This window comes from Mytilus californianus, unplaced genomic scaffold (genome assembly GCF_021869535.1).
Source record: "Mytilus californianus isolate M0D057914Y unplaced genomic scaffold, xbMytCali1.0.p SCAF_2, whole genome shotgun sequence".
Lineage (NCBI taxonomy): Eukaryota > Metazoa > Mollusca > Bivalvia > Mytilida > Mytilidae > Mytilus > Mytilus californianus.
The window spans coordinates 58,503,917-58,522,080 of NW_026262668.1; the positions used below are offsets into that span (position 1 = coordinate 58,503,917).

An 18,164-nucleotide genomic window follows, 5' to 3' on the forward strand; every position below is an offset into this window, starting at 1 on the left:
TTTTCTTAGATACTATAAACAATACGTCAGCAATATTTGTATTAATAACATTGACCCCATTTTCATGGTTCATTAATTAATATTTAATAGTTTTCGTGACTTGGTCTGTTACTTGTATACTATAAGCACTAGGTGAGCTATATTTAATGTATGGAATGATTGTAAGGGCTACCATTTGATTTTTATGGGGGGCTAGGATGAAAAAGTTTGTCCTGCATTTTTTTTAGTTGTAATCTCTGTCCTGCCTTTTTATTTTTCACTCTATTCGGCCCTGCTTTTTTTTTATTAGTTTATCCTGACTTTTTTTTTACATAAATTGTCATCCTTTATTTTGGCAAAGTTGCTCATCCTGCCTCTTTTTTTACTCAAAACTCCTGTCCTGCCTTTTTTTCAAATTTCATCCTAGCCCCCCTAAAAATCAAATGGTAGCTCCCTAAGGCGTACATGTCCGTCTGTCTTGGTTTTATCTGACCTTGACCTCATTGCCATGTATCATTGATAACGTTGAATTAATGTGATACTTGTAGTCAAACTTTATCGAAATAAAATCAATCATGGTCAGTAAAGAAGACGAGACATTTAAGCCTGTGGACTCGGGTTTTTTGCTTGTTTGTTTGTTGTATTTTTTTGTTGGGGATCGGTGGTCTTGGTTTTGTCTGTCCTAATTTTACCTGATTGATTGCACACTTGGTAACCTCTTACATTTGTTTTTGTTTCATAGTTTATTGAATCAAATGACTGTATCAGTTGTCCTCTTCAGCGTTAAAATCGCTACAAAAATTGATTATTGCATAGAATATTTCAGTTGCAACGATGGAATTATTTTTTGTATCAATGTTGGCTGACCTGTAAGGCCACATTTTAAAAATAGTATCATTATTGTGTCAACATTTATTTGCGACATCAGTTTAAGTATGTCAGCTGGAGCTGTTACGTGTAATATACTGTTTTGGTTTTAAATTATATACAAACAGACGACGACTGCTGTGATCACTATTTTGACTCGGGCGCATGGGGAATGGATCCCCCTTGTAATTTTAATTAGTAAATATTCTATAAAATTTTAACCTATTTTCAATAATAAAAATGTTCTTGCTCTTATCAATCTATTCGCTAAATAAAAGATAAAACACAAAAAAAGGGGGGAGGTCTACTCCCCCAAACGCCCGAGTATTTTGGCACAATGAGTTGATCATATTAAGGCGAGAGAGATTGGCTAAGAAAAATAAGATATCAGTTTTCAGTATAACAGATAAAATGAGTTCTGATGAAGCGGTTTCACAGGAATTGCTGCTTTACGCCCGATAACATACCAGTATATAAATAACACATAGCTGAGAGGGTGATAGAGCAGATTGTTACCCCGAGAAAATTGTGTCAACGGAGGCGAAGCCAAGGTTGACAATGTTTTTTTCGAGGGGTAACAATCTGCTCTATCACCCTCTCAGATATGTGTTATTTAATTTATTATACTGAATGTTCTGTTATTACTGTCTATTAAATTTCAAATTCAAAGTAATAAACTATGTCGTCTTGTACATAACAATCATCCGTATTTATTCAAGCACACACTTGAGCAAGCGTCTCCGTGAAGGGTAATAGAGTATTTGCCATAGGATAGAGTTAATTGTCTTCCTCGTATTAACCAATCAAAATCTGGCATTTTGACGTGAAGTATAACAATCTTTATTGTCAAATGGTATGCGCGCGACATTTGGGTTTAAATTATTAAACAATATTCGAGTTTTTAAACGTCAGCTTTGTTAAAAAAAATCTCCATATCATTCTATGAAACACAGACATTTTGACGGTACCAACTATTAAAAGTTTTTCCAGTCCATTTCAAGTCTTTTGTTTTATAAGTATTCAATAACTCACACAAATCACACAAACTTCTATAGTAATTGTTTTCATTGTCTATATGGTATTTATCTGATTCTTTCAAGTATGATATGTATTCGCTTTCATTTGACCCTAGTCTTAATAAATATTCCGCAAGAAGTTTTGGGTTTTCATAATCATTAACATCTATGTACGTTTTTGGCGGTAAAATGGATTTTACGTTCGGAGCACCTCTATACACATATACAGCATTACTGTTATCGAGGAATGTATGAAATATCTTTTCAGTAACATAATCTTTGCACAAACTATTTTCAAATCCAAGATAAAATTTATACTTTTGCGATAACACTTCATGGCAGCCAGGCAAGGTCCGGTTCGGACAAAGTGTTTTACCGCATTGACCATAAATATCAACATCTATATATTTTTGCAGTTTTCTGACGTACAGTTCACGTTTTGATCGTGTATAACAATTACCTACCGCCCATGCAACAAATTTCGTTTTATTTTTGAAAATTACACTGTAGTTTTTCTTTAAAGGAATAGTTCTTCTAAAAGTTTTGTAGTTCAAGAAAATTTCACCATCCTGTCTATATGTCATGCTCCAGTCAAATTTATTATCCCAAATATGATTTAAGTCCATATCGTAAGCAGGACTTTCAATATTAACAATTATCCAAATCTGACCATGTTTCTTAAACGGCACGTTGTTCCACATATCACGGTAGGCAAATAAAACAGCTGCACTCTTATTAAGAACTGTCTTATCTTCTGTTAGAATACAGTTTGAGAATCTACATCCAGTCAAATTTACATTTCCACTAAAATATCCTTGCTTAGCATACCAAAGAATAAATATTGTTGGAATATTCTTACTGGAATTTGAACTAAGTGTAGAACTATCAACATAAAAACTTCCAACAACCTGGAGGTATGATCGGAGATAATAAAATGTTGTCTGATGTCCAGTTATAATGCAAACTATAACTAACGCAACTAAACATACAAAGCAAAACAATCCGAAAAACTTTTTCTTCTTCATACAAATCGCTGAAAACAGAATAATAAAATTGATAACTATACGCATCCAATAAACTATAACATTTTCACCAACGAAAATTACATAATCCATAAGTAGAATTCGCTCAGACTTTTAAAAACTGACCTTCAAGTATGAATAAACAGAGGTGTAGGGTATTCGTCAATACTAACCAAAACAAACGTGTTTATTATGTTAAAAGTCCATATCACGCACGCATATATCTTTTTGCACTTATATATATATATATGTTAAATCGTAATATATTACCTATTAAACGAATAAGCGCAGTACAAATATACCAAGTGTCATAACTAATAATTTCATAAATGCTACATGTAGTTATCGCAAGTTAAGATGTGAAACAAGTACCTGAAAAAAATTGGCAGCGGAATACGCGCCGATAGAATTTTGTTATAAATTCTAAACTTTCACATATGGAAATTACAAAAGAAGCCCACACAATTTACTTTATTTAGCATTAGATAATCAATGCAGTTTATGTTGGTGTGTATTTGCGCTTCGCCTAAAAAAGCAAGAAATGTGTCCCTAAAATACTATTCCCTTGTCGCACCATCACATTTCCATGTTCAAAGAACCACAAAATCTGGGTTAATTGCCCAATTTGGCATAAAATAATAAAAGTTAACATCATAATGCACATATTTACTAAATTTCAAGCTGATGCGACCACGACGTTTTGGAAAACTACTCTCAAACCAAATGTTAACCTATCTTGAATCAAAACTTTAACCTGAACATTGTACGGTGAAATCTGAGTCAAACATAAAAATAAGAAGACGTGGTATGATTGCCAATGAGACAACTCTTCACAAGAGACCAAATGACACAGAAAATTGATAACTATAGGTCACCGTACGGCCTTCAAAAATGAGTAAAACTTATACAGCATAATCAGTTATATAAAAGGCCCCGGAATGACAAATGTAAAACAATTCAAACAAGAAAAAATGTAATACAATTCAAACAAGAAAAAATGTAAAACAATTCAAACAAGAAAAAATGTAAAACAATTCAAACAAGAAAAAATGTAAAACAATTCAAACAAGAAAACTAAAGGCCTGATTTATGTACAAAATAATGAACGAAAAACAAATATGATATACAGCAACAAACGACAACCATTGAATTACAGGCCCCTGACTTGGGACAGGCACATACAGAATGTGCCGGGGTTAAACTAATTTGAAGGCTCCAACCCTCCCCCTAACCTGGGACAGTGGTGTAACAGTACAACTTAAGAACAAATTATAGAAATCAGTTGAAAAGGGTTTAACTCATCAGTTGGATACAAAGCAGAAATTCATCTAACAAAAACACAGAGTGGACGTGACAGGGTACTTATACATCCACACAACAAAAAAAAGTACAGATCTGAGAGTACTCGCAGTTACTGACAGCTAGTTCAAAGCCAATAACAACTGATAAAACATCATGCATCAAACCCTATTTCGGCATATATATTAAAAAGTTTACACCATATACAGCATGTGCACTATGTTTCAAGCTTACGTGACCACAATTTCATAGTCAACTACCTTAAGCAAAAACTTTAATCTTATATTGGACAGACGGGCGGACGAACGGACAGGAGAAAATACAATGCCCTGCCATCATAAGTGGACATAGAAACAGTGTTTGCATTGTACACTCCCAATTAAAAACGATAATATATATATATAGAGAGAGATTTAATATAGATTTAATTTCCAAAACGAAATGTTGTTTATTTTTTTGTTGTTGTTTTTTTTTTTTTTTCAAATTAAAAAAAAAAAAACGAAAAAGCACGACGCTTAGATATGTATTTTTTTTTGGACTAATGACTGTTCGCGTGAATTCTTGAAAAAACATCCTTTAAGATATTTGCTTTTATACATCGCATCGTGTTATACGGACTTGAAGTTCTTGATGAACTACGGTGCTTATTAATTCTATAACATTTTTCATAATAGACCGAAACTGAAAAAAAATCATAATTTGAAGTTCACTTCCTTGAATAGTTAAGTTTTGCTTTCCGACGTGGAAATAAACCAAATAAAATCAAAATATGTACTGAAAAACATTTTATTGATATTTTATTTTGATAAATACATCAAACTATCATATCCAATACTATGCCGACTATAAGCAAATAATTAAGAAATACGTGACCAGTCTATAGAAACAACTATAAGCGTAATCAAAAATGAATTATAAATAGACAAATAAACGAATGGATGAAATAAAATGAATAAAATGAATAAAATGAATAAAATGAATAAAATGAATAAAATGAATTAAATGAACTAAATGAATAAATGAAAAGAATAAATAGAATGAAACAAATGCTCTACTTGTATCTGTAGTCGAGATTTCAATGAACGTAATGTATGCATAACCGATAAATGATTAAGTCGGGGATTCGTTACCACAAATTAATTAAAACTTTTACTTTTTGTTCTTATGCTGTGCTGTTAAACCATTGTCCAAGGTTAGGGGAGGGTTGAGCGCTCACAAACACATTCTTCATATGCCTGTCCCAAGTCAGGAGCCTGTAATTTAGTCGTTGTTTCGTGTCTGTCATATTTGTTTTTCGTATATTGTATTGTTATAGATAAGGCTATTAGTTTTCTCGTTTGAATTATTTCATATTTTTCATGTCGGGCACTTTTATAGCTACTAGTATACGGTAAGGTATTTTCTCAAAGTTGAAAACCGTACTGTGACCTATAATTGGTTATATCCACGTCATTTTAACTCTAGTGGATAGTTGTGGCAATCATACCGCATTTCCTTATTTTTATATTATTTAAGGAATGACTGTAATATTTTTTCTGTCTATGAAAAAATAAATAAATTTGGGGTATTTACTGTCTTCTGATTGGTTAAAAGTATTACCTTTATTTTCATTGTGAAGAGTCAAAAATTAATTTTATGGTTCAATAAATTCAAAATAAATAATAGTCATTCATTAAATAACATAAAAAATGTGGTACACACTGAATAACACGCGTAGCGGGTTATCTTAAAGTGTGCACCACATTTTTTATGTTATTTCGAATAGACAGAAAAAATATTACAGTCATTTCTTATAATTTAATTCTAAATTCTATTTTAAACCGGAGTAAACCATGAAAAAACGTTGATGACGTCACGGTCACATGACAAAATTATGTCTATGAGCTGATAAACAAAACAACGTCAGCCAATCAGAAGACGCGTTACATCCAAAATTAAATTATAATGAAATGAACGTTCATTTAACGTTGGAAAAATATAAGATACGTAATTATATTATGCTCTGGACATCGTTTAACAAATGATTACATTTTGGAAATTTGCCACTGCTCATAGTGCTTGCAGATAATTTATTACCAATGTTTTGAGTATTTTACTCCTATTCAAATAGTCATCTGATACCGTGACCTTATCGCTATTCCCGGCTGACCCGAGAATCTGTCCCGCTTGAACTATTGACGTCATACAACAATCACTTTTCCATTGTGGCGTCAGATATTTTGTATTATGACGTCAGTATTTTACGGGAACCTGTGTGATGTCCAGTAATGGCGGACAAATAGCGATAAGGTGTATTATGTTAGACATATGAAAAAGAGATACAAGCAAACTTAAAATATTATTTGTTACCTATTTTGGCCATTCCTGTATCCAGATGTTCCATTCTAAATTCTATTCGCACCAACTCTGGAAAATTTAATTAATACAGAAATAAGAAGATGTGGTATGATTGGCAAGGAGACAGCTCTCCACTAGAGACCAAATGACATAGAAGTTTACAACTATCAGTCGGAAAGCTGACCCCGGTTTGACCCCATTTCTTAAAGCAACAATGGAAGTCATGTGACTACCATATTTGGGCATTTTTTTGGTCATTTTTTCCACAACTGAAACGACTCTGTTTCCTCCAAAAAGTCATATCAAATGAAATCAAAGCATGCTGTACGTTACAAATGCCAATTGTGTATACTTTTTAGAAGTTCTCACATAAAAATTGTTTTGATTAAAGGTACTGAATTAAAATACAAAGCCTTCAAATCAAAGGTCGTCACTCGTCGCGTCAAGTTTTTTCAACACATCAGTTGAAATTTCTTTCTTAACTTCTAGGGAACCTATGCTGAATTTAAAATATGCGATGAGGCTTTTTATAAACTGGCCTGTGTCAAATTTGTGCCACTTAATACGCTGTAATACGCAAATGTGCCACTTCGATGTGTCGATATTTCCGACGAAGCGGTGCCGATAGTAATTTACGAGTTACGTCCCTTTGTTGACACTTTTCATGAACAATCTTATGGGTACTATCTATCGTTTCCCTCAATTTTAGTTTGTAACCCGGATTTGTTTTTATCTCTATCGATTTATGAGTTTCGAACAGCGGTATACTACTGTTGCCTTTATTTATTATTATATTAAGCACCATATGCTGTTATATACTTAAGGAATGACTGTAATATAAAAAATGTGGTGCACACTTTAAAATAACCCGCTACGCGGGTTATTCAGTGTGCACCACATTTTTTATTTTATTTCGAATAGACAGAAAAAATATTACAGTACAGTCATTTCTTATAATTTAATTCTTAATTCCATTTTAAACCGGAGTAAATCATGAAAAAACGTTGATGACGTCAAGGTCACATGACAAAATTATGTCCATGTGCTGATAAACAAAACAACATCAGCCAATCGGAAGACGCGTTACATCCAAAATTAAATTATAAGTGGATATTATTAAAATAATTTTACTAAATATATTTTGATACTAAAGACATATGTAAAACAATTAGGTAAACACATTTTATCACTTTTACAACAATTTCAGAACTGAAATAGGGCTTTGATATTACTCTGTGCCATAATATATTATTACAAGGGTAACCATGGTAACTTTAATATTTATATTTTGGTAAATATTTTTACTGCTGTAACCAAATTATATCAACACAGAAATAAATTTCTACTACATAAAGACAAAGGGTAGCCAAAATATGCATGAATACTTGACCTATAGACAGGGTTAAATTGATCACAAACAGGAATTCTGTTTCAATATTGATACTTGATCCTACCTTTTTCATTTAAGTTACATTTAAAAGAAATAATAATCAAAGTATTCTCAATGTAAATTCTTCATTATTTGAAATAAAAGGAAATTGGTTTGCAATCCTTGTATGATTAAACTAAATATAACAATACATTTTGTCTCATTGATTCCATGCAATTCTAGATCTAATGAATGGACTCAAATTATAAAAAAAAGCCTAAACCAATGGATAATAATTTAAATGGTTTATAGCCTAATCATGAACTTGCGAATAAATAAGCTCGGTCTCATATTTTTCTTCTTCTATTTAAAAAAATAAATAACTTTGCATATTAAAAAGTATTTCAGAGCAGTTTCTGAGTGCTAAGTCAACAATTATGTTTTAGATCACAAGTCATATGTAAGTCACGCTTCATGTATATTATGAAAATGCGTTGAATAGAGTGATTAAAATGCAAGTCTGAAAGAGATTGTTTTAAGTTCAAAGGACAAGACTTTTGCATTTACTTTTGCAGGATTCCTTCATAACAAAAAAAAATACTAACAATGAATCATGCAGGGCTGCCAAGTCTCACGCAATTTTTAGCGTGAGACTCACGCATTTTCATGCATATTTGGCGGCATTTTCTCTTGATCTATTGTTTTTTTCTCTTTGATCTTTACAATTTTTTGCTTCATGAAAACTTAGCAGTACTGTGAATGAGTTTTTTTTTGTCACCTTAAGGTTGTGCACAGACAGTATAAAACTTCCTTACCTTATACACCTTATCGCTATTCCCGGCTGACCCGAGAATCTGTCACGCTTGAACTATTGACGTCATACAACAATCACTTTTCCATTGTGGCGTCAGATATTTTGTATTGTGACGTCAAAATTTTACGGGAACCTGTGTGATGGCCAGTAATGGCGGACAAATAGCGATAAGGTGTATTGTTTTAGTTAACGTCAAACATTTAACTTAAAGAGAATAATTAATCCAGTCAAATTCACAGCTGAACTCGCCATTTCTTTTCAAACAAACACACTAAATGTGTGTACATTATGTTCAGATGCATGTTGACATCGATGTGTAAGACCAAAAAAACTACAATGTCAAAAAATGTCTTTCTTTTGGAATTTAGTTCAAACGGGGTTTCCTAAGGGGTGACAGAACGTGAGACTTGAATTTTTTTTAACTTTAAGATACATTTTATTGATTTGTTATATAGTATAATCTTTGTTTATCTGTGAAAAAAAAGAAGAAAAAATAACAGACAATTTCGCATAATCTATTAACGTAATTGTTAAAAGACGGCCAATTTAGGTATTATTTTCTTTAATAATAAGACACATGCTTAAAAGATAGAAAGAAATCTATTTCTGCCCCCAATGGCAAGTAAGAAACAGAAAATAGAAAATTTTCCAAATTGCCGCCAAATTATTTTTTCCGCGAAATTAATGGCAGGCTTTAATATCAGTCCCATTGTTGTCTTACGAAAGTAGCAACAACGGTTGTTTCTAAGGGCTTGCTTTCCGACTGCTATAGGTCGCCGTACGGCCTTCCGCAACAACGAGGAAAACCCACACCGCATAGTAACCATATATTATAATTACTACAAGAATTTTGAAAACCTTCACGTAATACTGACTTAATCAAAGTACTGAAGTACTGAACATCGGATGACCAGGGGCGGGTCCAGGTAAGGGCGTAATGGGCGTACGCCCCCCCTTTTCAAAAAAAAAAAATAAAAAAAAAAAAAAAAAAACTATCGTTATCTGCTTATATTGTATTGAATATGGCAATTTATCATATTCATTAATTAAACACATACTCTGATTTCTTTTTATACTGATTCCCCCATCCGATGGGTCACAGTGACTTGGACACCTTTTTTAAACAACCAAAGCAGTAAGCAAATCTATACATGAAATGGTTGTTTTGTGTGACACTTCCCCAATGGCCATTCTACATCTACCCGGGGGATATTCGCTATACATATGATACCGGGTATGTTCCGACAAACGGGGTTGCATTTTCAGCTAAATTGTCTGAAATGGGGTTATGTTTTTTTCGCCTTGCATTGGAAAGGGTCAGATTTGACTATCTAGAACGGGTATTATAAATACAATGTTACACTATTGTTTCAGATAAGGGTGAATGTTTGGTACCATTAAAACGTTTAAACCCGCTGCAACTGTTTGCACCTGTCCTAAGTCAGGAATCTGATGTTCAGTAGTTGTCGTTTGTTGATGTGGTTCATAAGTGTTTCTCGTTTCTTATATAGATTAGACCGTTGGTTTTCCCGTTTGAATGGTTTTACACTAGTAATTTTTGGGGCCATTTATAACTTGCTGTTCGGTGTGAGCCAAGGCTCCGTGTTGAAGACCGTACTTTGACCTATAATGGTTTACTTTTATAAATTGTGACTTGGATGGATAGTTGTCTCATTGGCACTCATAGCACATCTTTTTATATCTACTAAATTGAAAACAACGTTCAAACCTATGATTGAGTTGGATAAAAACCGCAATCTTTATACGTGTGCATGCAAAACAAATTTCTTGGTAAAGGGGTCTAAATACAGCACAAACAAAATTTTCCAAAAGACCAAAACAGTGAAAAGGAATATTTTAAAAAAACGGTCGGGTATGGATAAATATATATATCAAAAGTTCAGAAAAAGCTATCGTTAAAGATTTATTTTTCATTTATCATGCCCATTTCATTTAACTTTTAAACTGAATTTACAACTTCTTCCAAAGATTTGATATCCACATGTTAATCAATACATAATTTGAATGATCCGAAGGCAGACTATTTTCACCAATTTGTCTATCATGGAGTCTGTTATAATACTTCATAATTTGATGCTAAATTGTTGAAATCCAGGAGCTTCTGACCTTCCCCATGGACCCTATACCAGGGCAACCGGAATTACACCTCCCGTTCATAAAATCCTGGCCTAGGACTATTGAAATGTAAAGTAAGTAAACGCCCTATACCCTAGAATTTGGAATTTCTCGTTATTGGTCTACTGCTGTTAAGATCCATCCAATCATTTTAATATACCATAGACAATTAATGGAGAGAATTCGGCATAAAAAATATCAAACCCTGACACTTTAACTATAGAATATACATGCTCCAAGTCACTCCGCGGGAACCGTTACATTAGTGCATTTCACAATTATTTTATGTTTTTTAGCCAAAAAAAGGTCCAAAAAAATTTTCGCCTCGCTCCGCACGGCGGAAGAATGTAGTTTACGCCCCCTCTTTCAAATATCCTGGAAACGCCCCTGATGACCACAAGTTCTGGTGGATGGTCACAAGCACTTGTCTCAGAAAAAAAATCACATCTCTATACCTGAAAGTTAGGTTAAGGTACATAGATATATTTTTTCTGAGACAAGTTCCTGTGTGGATGATGAATAAATGACAGGGAATTCAACCTCACCGTAATAATTATTATATTGTAGTGATATAATCATTTGTTATCAGTATACCCTGGTTTGTTGTTACATATTATATTTAAGAAATAATTCATGGGGGCTTGAATATATCGTGATTTTACCACGGGTTGGCCCTTTATGACAAATGTTTTACCCTGAGCGATAGCGAGGGGTAAAATATCGGCATAAAGGGACAACCCGTGGTAAAATCACGATAAATTCAAGCCCCCATGTATTATTTTGATTCTAATAGGACAAATACGGCATGTTTTGGATCGAAGTGCTCTAGATGAAGGCATTATTTGCCGTTCCCATAAATAAACGCACTATTAAATTGACGTAAAAGACCGGAGCAAACTGAATAAATGACATGCTTAAACTATTTGCAATAACATATTTAGATAGGTTTGGATGAATCTAAATGATAATTGTACTTATATGTCTTATATGTATACAAAAAATGGCTTATATAAAACATTTTTATTTAGCATCGTTTGTTTACGTTTCCTTGTTGTAATGATTTTCGGTTTCGCAAGCGTGTATTTTCCCGTAAAATGCTTATATTCTTACGTCATCGTACTATGACGTCGGGTAGCTCATTCATAAAAAAGCATATGACGCGGGAGTACGATCGGAACAGCCCAAACAATATATTTATATTTTACCACGGGTGTGTACTCAAAGCATTTGAAGAACGTCAGGGGCGTAACTACCTTCTTAATAAAGTGGAGTCACAAACTGAAGGGCGAGGGGACTGGGGTCGCTTAAGGCCCCCAGTAAGTCCAGGGCAAAGCCCTTGTAGGGGGTAGGGGGCGAACCCCCCCCCCCCTCTGGAAGCTCCCCATACTAGTATATAGTGTTTCAAAACAATAACAACCGTAATAAAACTTGTACATTTTTGTTGTGGTTTTTTTGTCATCTATTTGTTTAACTTCGAATGAAAACTAGACATTGCCGTTTGTGTTTATTATACGCCGTGAGAGCTTTTAAAATCACGGAGATTTGTTCCACATGCTAGTTTTTGTATTGAGCAAAGTAGCTGTATAAAAAAACAAACAATAAACATAAACACAATACTATATGTGGAGTTTCTGTTAGCATAAACCCATTGGATACCAAATACTTGGTGGACATATTCTCCAAAAGTTTGCTTAACATATGTATTTAGATGTTTAAAACATTTGTGGGTAAACTCTACAAGAGAGAGAAAAGGGAATTTCTAATTTTACGCAGTTAGGAATTCTCGAAGTTGAACTTAATGAACTTTTTCAGAGGGAATGGTACTTTATATTGACCACGATCTTTTTCATGATCTGAGTTTGTTAATTAACAGGCAATATCTAGATGGTAACAGTAAAGATACGTGTATTAAAAGTTTGGTGTATCTTTCGAACAAAAATCAAGTTTAGTGTCAGACTCGGACAGAGAATTCATTATAAAATCGAATGACCAAATAGTCCAGTAAAACGAGTTAGAATTAACAATTTATTTAAATCCTTTTACAATCAACCATTTGTATTACCGGCCATATAGACACCGGCCCATATGTCGAATTACGAATCTATATACAAAATGCTTCTTTCGTAAAATAAATAAAAACGTAATACATGTACGTGTACTTTTTTATAACAGCAGTTCCAACTTCTCATCTACTAGAAACTATTGATTGATTGAATGGTTATTAATGTCCGGTAACAAATATTACATGCACACCAGGACGAGAATTCGTTGACGTGATGTGAAAATGAACTATTCGTGTTGTCAAAACCTACATACTTAGTAAATTTTGAACTAGTTCACAAGGTAACAGTCATTATTCCCGGATCGAAACGAGTTGAAGAGTCTTCGTTCTAGTAAGACGTGTGCTTTGGGGCGAAGCAGAAAATAATAATGTTAAAAGGTTTTTTTTGTTAACCCTAAAAGGATTATGCTTTTTTTTGCCCTCAAGGCGAGTATATACGTTATGGTGGTGGTACCGACAACTATGTAGCTGGTATTTTCTAAACAATGCCCCGTAATATAAAAAGTTCCGCTACGTTTACACCAGTTGTATGTATACATGTCTTACAGGATTAAAAATTTCGCTGCATGTGTATTCCTCTGGCTTTTATTCTTTGGGTAGTTTTTAAAATGCTTACATAGAAAGACCAATTCCTATATGTTAACTTTGTCCCTCTCTCTCTATCTCTCTTTCTGTTTTTTTTTTTTTTTTTTTTTTTTTTTTTTTTTTTTTTTTTTGTGTGAAAACGACGAGGATGCACGTGCTGTCGTGCCTCCGGGTAGCTACGCCCCTGAACGTAATGTTAGAATAATATTTGTTTACCAGTTATATATATAGCAGATAATTTTAATAACTCTACAGGCAAATTTTTATCCATTTATATATCATTCTCTTCTACTATTCTAATGATAGTGCAGTGCAAGTGCACGGTGGACACTCTTCTGTAATAATTCGTTTTTCTAATAGATTGGATTTGAGTAGGCATTCATATTTTCCCGCTTTTGTTGCAAAACGTTATCGAGATATTCTTCCACGTGTGTTAACACAAATTTTCGGTATCCATGATTTGTTATTGATATAGATATAGGAAGATGTGGTATGAGTGCCAATGAGACAACTCTCCATCCAAGTTACAATTTATAAAAGTAAACCATTATAGGTCAAGGTACGGCCTTCAACACGGAGCATTGGCTCACACCGAACAGCAAGCTATAAAGGGCCCCAAAAAATTACTAGTGTAAAACCATTCAAACGGAAAAACCAACGGTCTAATCTATATAAAAACGAGAAACGAGAAACACGTATGAACTACATAAACAGACGACAACTACTGTAATCAGATTCCTATATTTCTCACGACAAAACATTTTCATACATTTATCTATGTTCTTAAAAATTATCTTCTTGAATACTTATTGAAGAAATTAATATATAACAAGCGATAAGGAATGTTATTTTGCACTCGATAATATCCGCGCAATTATACGAAATACGTTCGGTTATCAGTCAAACGGCAAGGAAATTTCTGCGGCAACATAACACCGGTATGACCTCTCAAGGTCACATCCGATGTAAAAATCACAACATTGTAAGCTGCGTTATCAGCTGGTACAATGACATATTTACTATTAAATTCTCTTTGTTTAGATATTTTAAAATTTAGATAAAGAGAGCTTTTGATTTTCTGTCTCTACATAGTTATCTTCATAGTACTTTATGCGTTTGCCAACTATTTTCATTACTTTATTTTTTACTTCATTAAAAGCGTAGTTATCAACCTTTGATTGTGTTCTTGTAAGAAAATTCTGTTTTCTACTCATTTACATATATCCTAAATATCATGATCATGTTTAGAGAAAGATAATTGCATCCGAGATCGCGTTATGTAATGGACTAATTTTATAATTTTTATTGTCCCACTTTATCTATCGATGGGCATTCCACTCCCTTTTGAAAATACTAAATCGAATATGAAGTACATGGAAGAGGAAGATTGTTTGACGTGAAAATACGTAGTCCAATTTCGCACAGCTTCATTTACACACACAGTGATCTGATTCTTTATAATATTTTTACGAACTCATTTGAAATTTTGTTTTTCGAAGAAAGACCTATATTACAACATATTATAATAAGCATATTAAGAGTACGTCGACATGTCGCTGCATGATAATTCATCATTCTTTGTAGGCATGTCAAACTGTCACTAGTATCGGAAGTTCTAGTAATGGACTTATGCTAGTATCCAATCAACTGTTCTATCGCACATAGATTGACGTACGGTGATGCTTTAAACAATGTAATTTATAAAATGACATTGTCATAGTTTTAGGACACTGTTGTTACAGGTATATGTATTTGTATCAACATCAAAGAGTTATGTACTTTATTGTCGGAGTTGTGGACTACTTATTCAAAATTCAAAATAATGCTGATTTCGACAACGAGCTTTGTAACCGCGGAGAAAAAGATGAGTGCAATAGCACTTTAATAAGTTTAATCCAAAAGTGTAGAAAAATACTTCCGTAAAATAAACACATTTTACTAATATATTAACATGTACATGTACTTATATATCAATGTATAAATAAATCACTATTAATTTTTCTAACACTTTCGAAATTATATTTCTGTTCCTTATAAAAATTAATGATTTAAGATTTATTGATTTAGTGTTGTTTGCGTAACGCCCAGTGGATAATATTTCATGCATATTATAAGGCTATTGATAAAAAAAAATCCTCACCTAACAATTTATAGCATGCTCTCCTTGATTAGATATGATGTGAATATTGACAAATGTGTTTTCCCTAGAATATTATTTTCAAGCAATGCAATTAATGTCAAGTTCACTGATAAATGTTATTTCCTTCCTTCATTCTATGAAGTGTTGCCTTCCGACACGACAATGGAACATTTTCAAATAAAACAAAAAAGTATTTTGTATAACTGAAATATGGAATTATGATGGAATAACTAAATAATGTTACATTCTATTTTCTTATAGATACTATCTACTGCATTGTAGCTGGGTTGACATGTATTAAATCATATGCAGGAGCGGATTCAAAGGGAGTAGCTACTTTATTTGCATAATTATTATTATTATCAATACTAGGCTCTTGCACCCCTCTCCAGCAACAATCCCAGATCCACACCTGTATTGGATCTCAGCATTTAAGGAATTATAACTGTAATGTATCCGACACGGATTCTTATAAAATAAAACCATTAGGGGGTCTGAATGCGTTCACTTATATTTCTCGAAGGAAAATTTTATTTTTAGCAAGTCTTAAGAAAACAAACAATATAAAGAAGTAACAAAGCGAAGAAAAATCTAAACAGGAGCATTTCTGTATCTTCCAGTATACTGGTATAAAAATGTTCCCCTCTTAGGTTACAAAATAGATATTGGTAGCATAGAAAACAAACCAAAAGTATTTAGATACAATCACAACAACGTGAAAGGTTATAACCATGATTACAGTGTTTACTGTTAGACTGTTTTAACTTTATATATTATGTAAATTTAGTCCTGTAACAGATGACACATGCCCAGAAAGGAAGTCCACAGATGCCTGATATTAAAGTGAGAGACCAAGGCATAGAACAGCTTCTTAACAATATTGAAATAAACAAAGCAGTTGGGTCTGATCTCATACATGACAAAATCTTAAAAGAGTACAGGACATCTTTCACTCCAATTTTGTCAATCATTTTTCAAAACATCACTTAACACTGGGTAAATCCAAGATGACTGGCGTCATGCAAGTATTGTCCTGCATAAAAAAGGTAACAAACACGATTCTATAAAATAAAACTTTCGTTAACTTCTATCTGCTTCAAACTTTTGGAACATGTTGTAACTAGTAATAATGAAGCACATAGAAAAAATTATTCTATATAATTTTCAACATAATTTTCGATCATCCCTTTTTGTGAAACACAGTTGATATGCTCGATTTATTCAAGACCCTGCCAATTCTATTAATAAAACTAATTCAAACTGATGTCATTTTAATTCATTTTGCAAAGCATTTGAGAAAGTTTCACACTCTCATCTCATGTATAAAATCGACTTTTTTGTATGGTATGAATTGCAATGCATTGCAATGGATTCGAGATTTACTAACAAACAGAACAAACAAACAGTAGGTCTTGAAGGAGAAACATAAAATAACATCCGGAGTACCTCAAGGAACAATACTAGGACCATTCTTATTTTCAATTTATATAAACGATTTAGCAGAATATATCAAACAGAGCACATTAAAAGCATTTACAGACGGTAGCATTATTTACAAGAAGAAAGAAACCAGTTGACAATCATAAATTACAGTCTGAATTAGAAGCAGTCGGTAGATGGGAGCGGGACTGGCTTATGCGTTTTCACCCTGATAAATATATTTCCAGAATCTTCTCTGGTCCTTATTTTCTGCCCTAACTTTTATGTTTATCAAATGTATATAGTTTTATCTTAATAATTAATAAATCATATGAAGGATCGCTAGAAACTTATAGAAGGTATTGAAAATGTGATGAGTTTGGATTATACTGAAAGGGATGCAAACGATATATAGCCAGTTTTCACTATATAAATAACACATAGCTGAGAGGGTGATAGAATAGATTGTTACCCCGAGAAAACATTGTCATCCGCGACGAAGCCAAGGTTGACAATGTATTTCGAGGGGTAACAATCTGCTCTATCACCCTCTCAGCTATGTATTATTTACTTATAATACTGAATGTTCTGTTAATACTGTCTGTTAAATTTCCAATTCAAAGTAATAAAATAAGACCTCTTGTACATAATAACCATCCCTATTTAGTAAAGCGCACAAATGATCAAGCGTCTCCGCGAAGGGTAAAAGAGTTTTTTCCATGGGTTAGAGTAAATTATCTCCCTCGTATTAACCAATCAGAATCCCGCATTTTGACATGAAGTATAATAATAGGCAATATCCCACTATTCAGTAGCATTTAAATTTCATTTTTTTTTAATTTAAACGATAGGAGTAAGAGTTTATGAAAATTTCAAAAAAAATATACTATCGCCGAACCACAATTTCAAAGCAAAAATCGATTCAACTCGTTGCCCCTGAAGGAAAAGCATTTACTCTAGTGATAAGCCACATTTGGTGACACGGGAAGGAAGACGGGATTTTGGCTACGACAATTGAACAATTCCGCGGGGTCATATATGAGACGCATATCGTCATGTGAATCTTATAGTGTTAAATGTTCATTCTTTTTTTATAAAAATGGAGACAGCTATATATTT

The 18,164-nt window shown here is 33.1% G+C and overlaps 1 protein-coding gene across 1 annotated transcript; it reads right to left on the minus strand.

Moving 5' to 3' along the window:
- Positions 1–1,533: 1,533 nt before the first annotated feature.
- Positions 1,534–15,676, minus strand: LOC127730117 (alpha-(1,3)-fucosyltransferase fut-5-like). The gene is made up of 3 exons (XM_052238251.1): positions 15,627–15,676; positions 6,533–6,589; positions 1,534–2,895 (listed from the first exon to the last, which is right to left on the minus strand). The coding sequence occupies exons 2-3, from the start codon at positions 6,564–6,566 to the stop codon at positions 1,787–1,789; spliced, it is 1,143 nt and encodes a 380-aa protein (XP_052094211.1). The 5' UTR covers positions 6,567–6,589; positions 15,627–15,676; the 3' UTR covers positions 1,534–1,786.
- Between the last annotated feature and the right edge of the window lie 2,488 nt (positions 15,677–18,164).

Bases quoted from the DNA above. Each gene is read 5' to 3' on its own strand.
- LOC127730117 (XM_052238251.1), bottom strand. From the start codon at position 6,566: ATGGAACATCTGGATACAGGAATGGCCAAAATAG. The intron at 2,896-6,532 runs GTAACAAATAAT...TTCTGTTTTCAG, and splicing joins TACAGGAATGGCCAAAATAG to CGATTTGTATGAAGAAGAAA.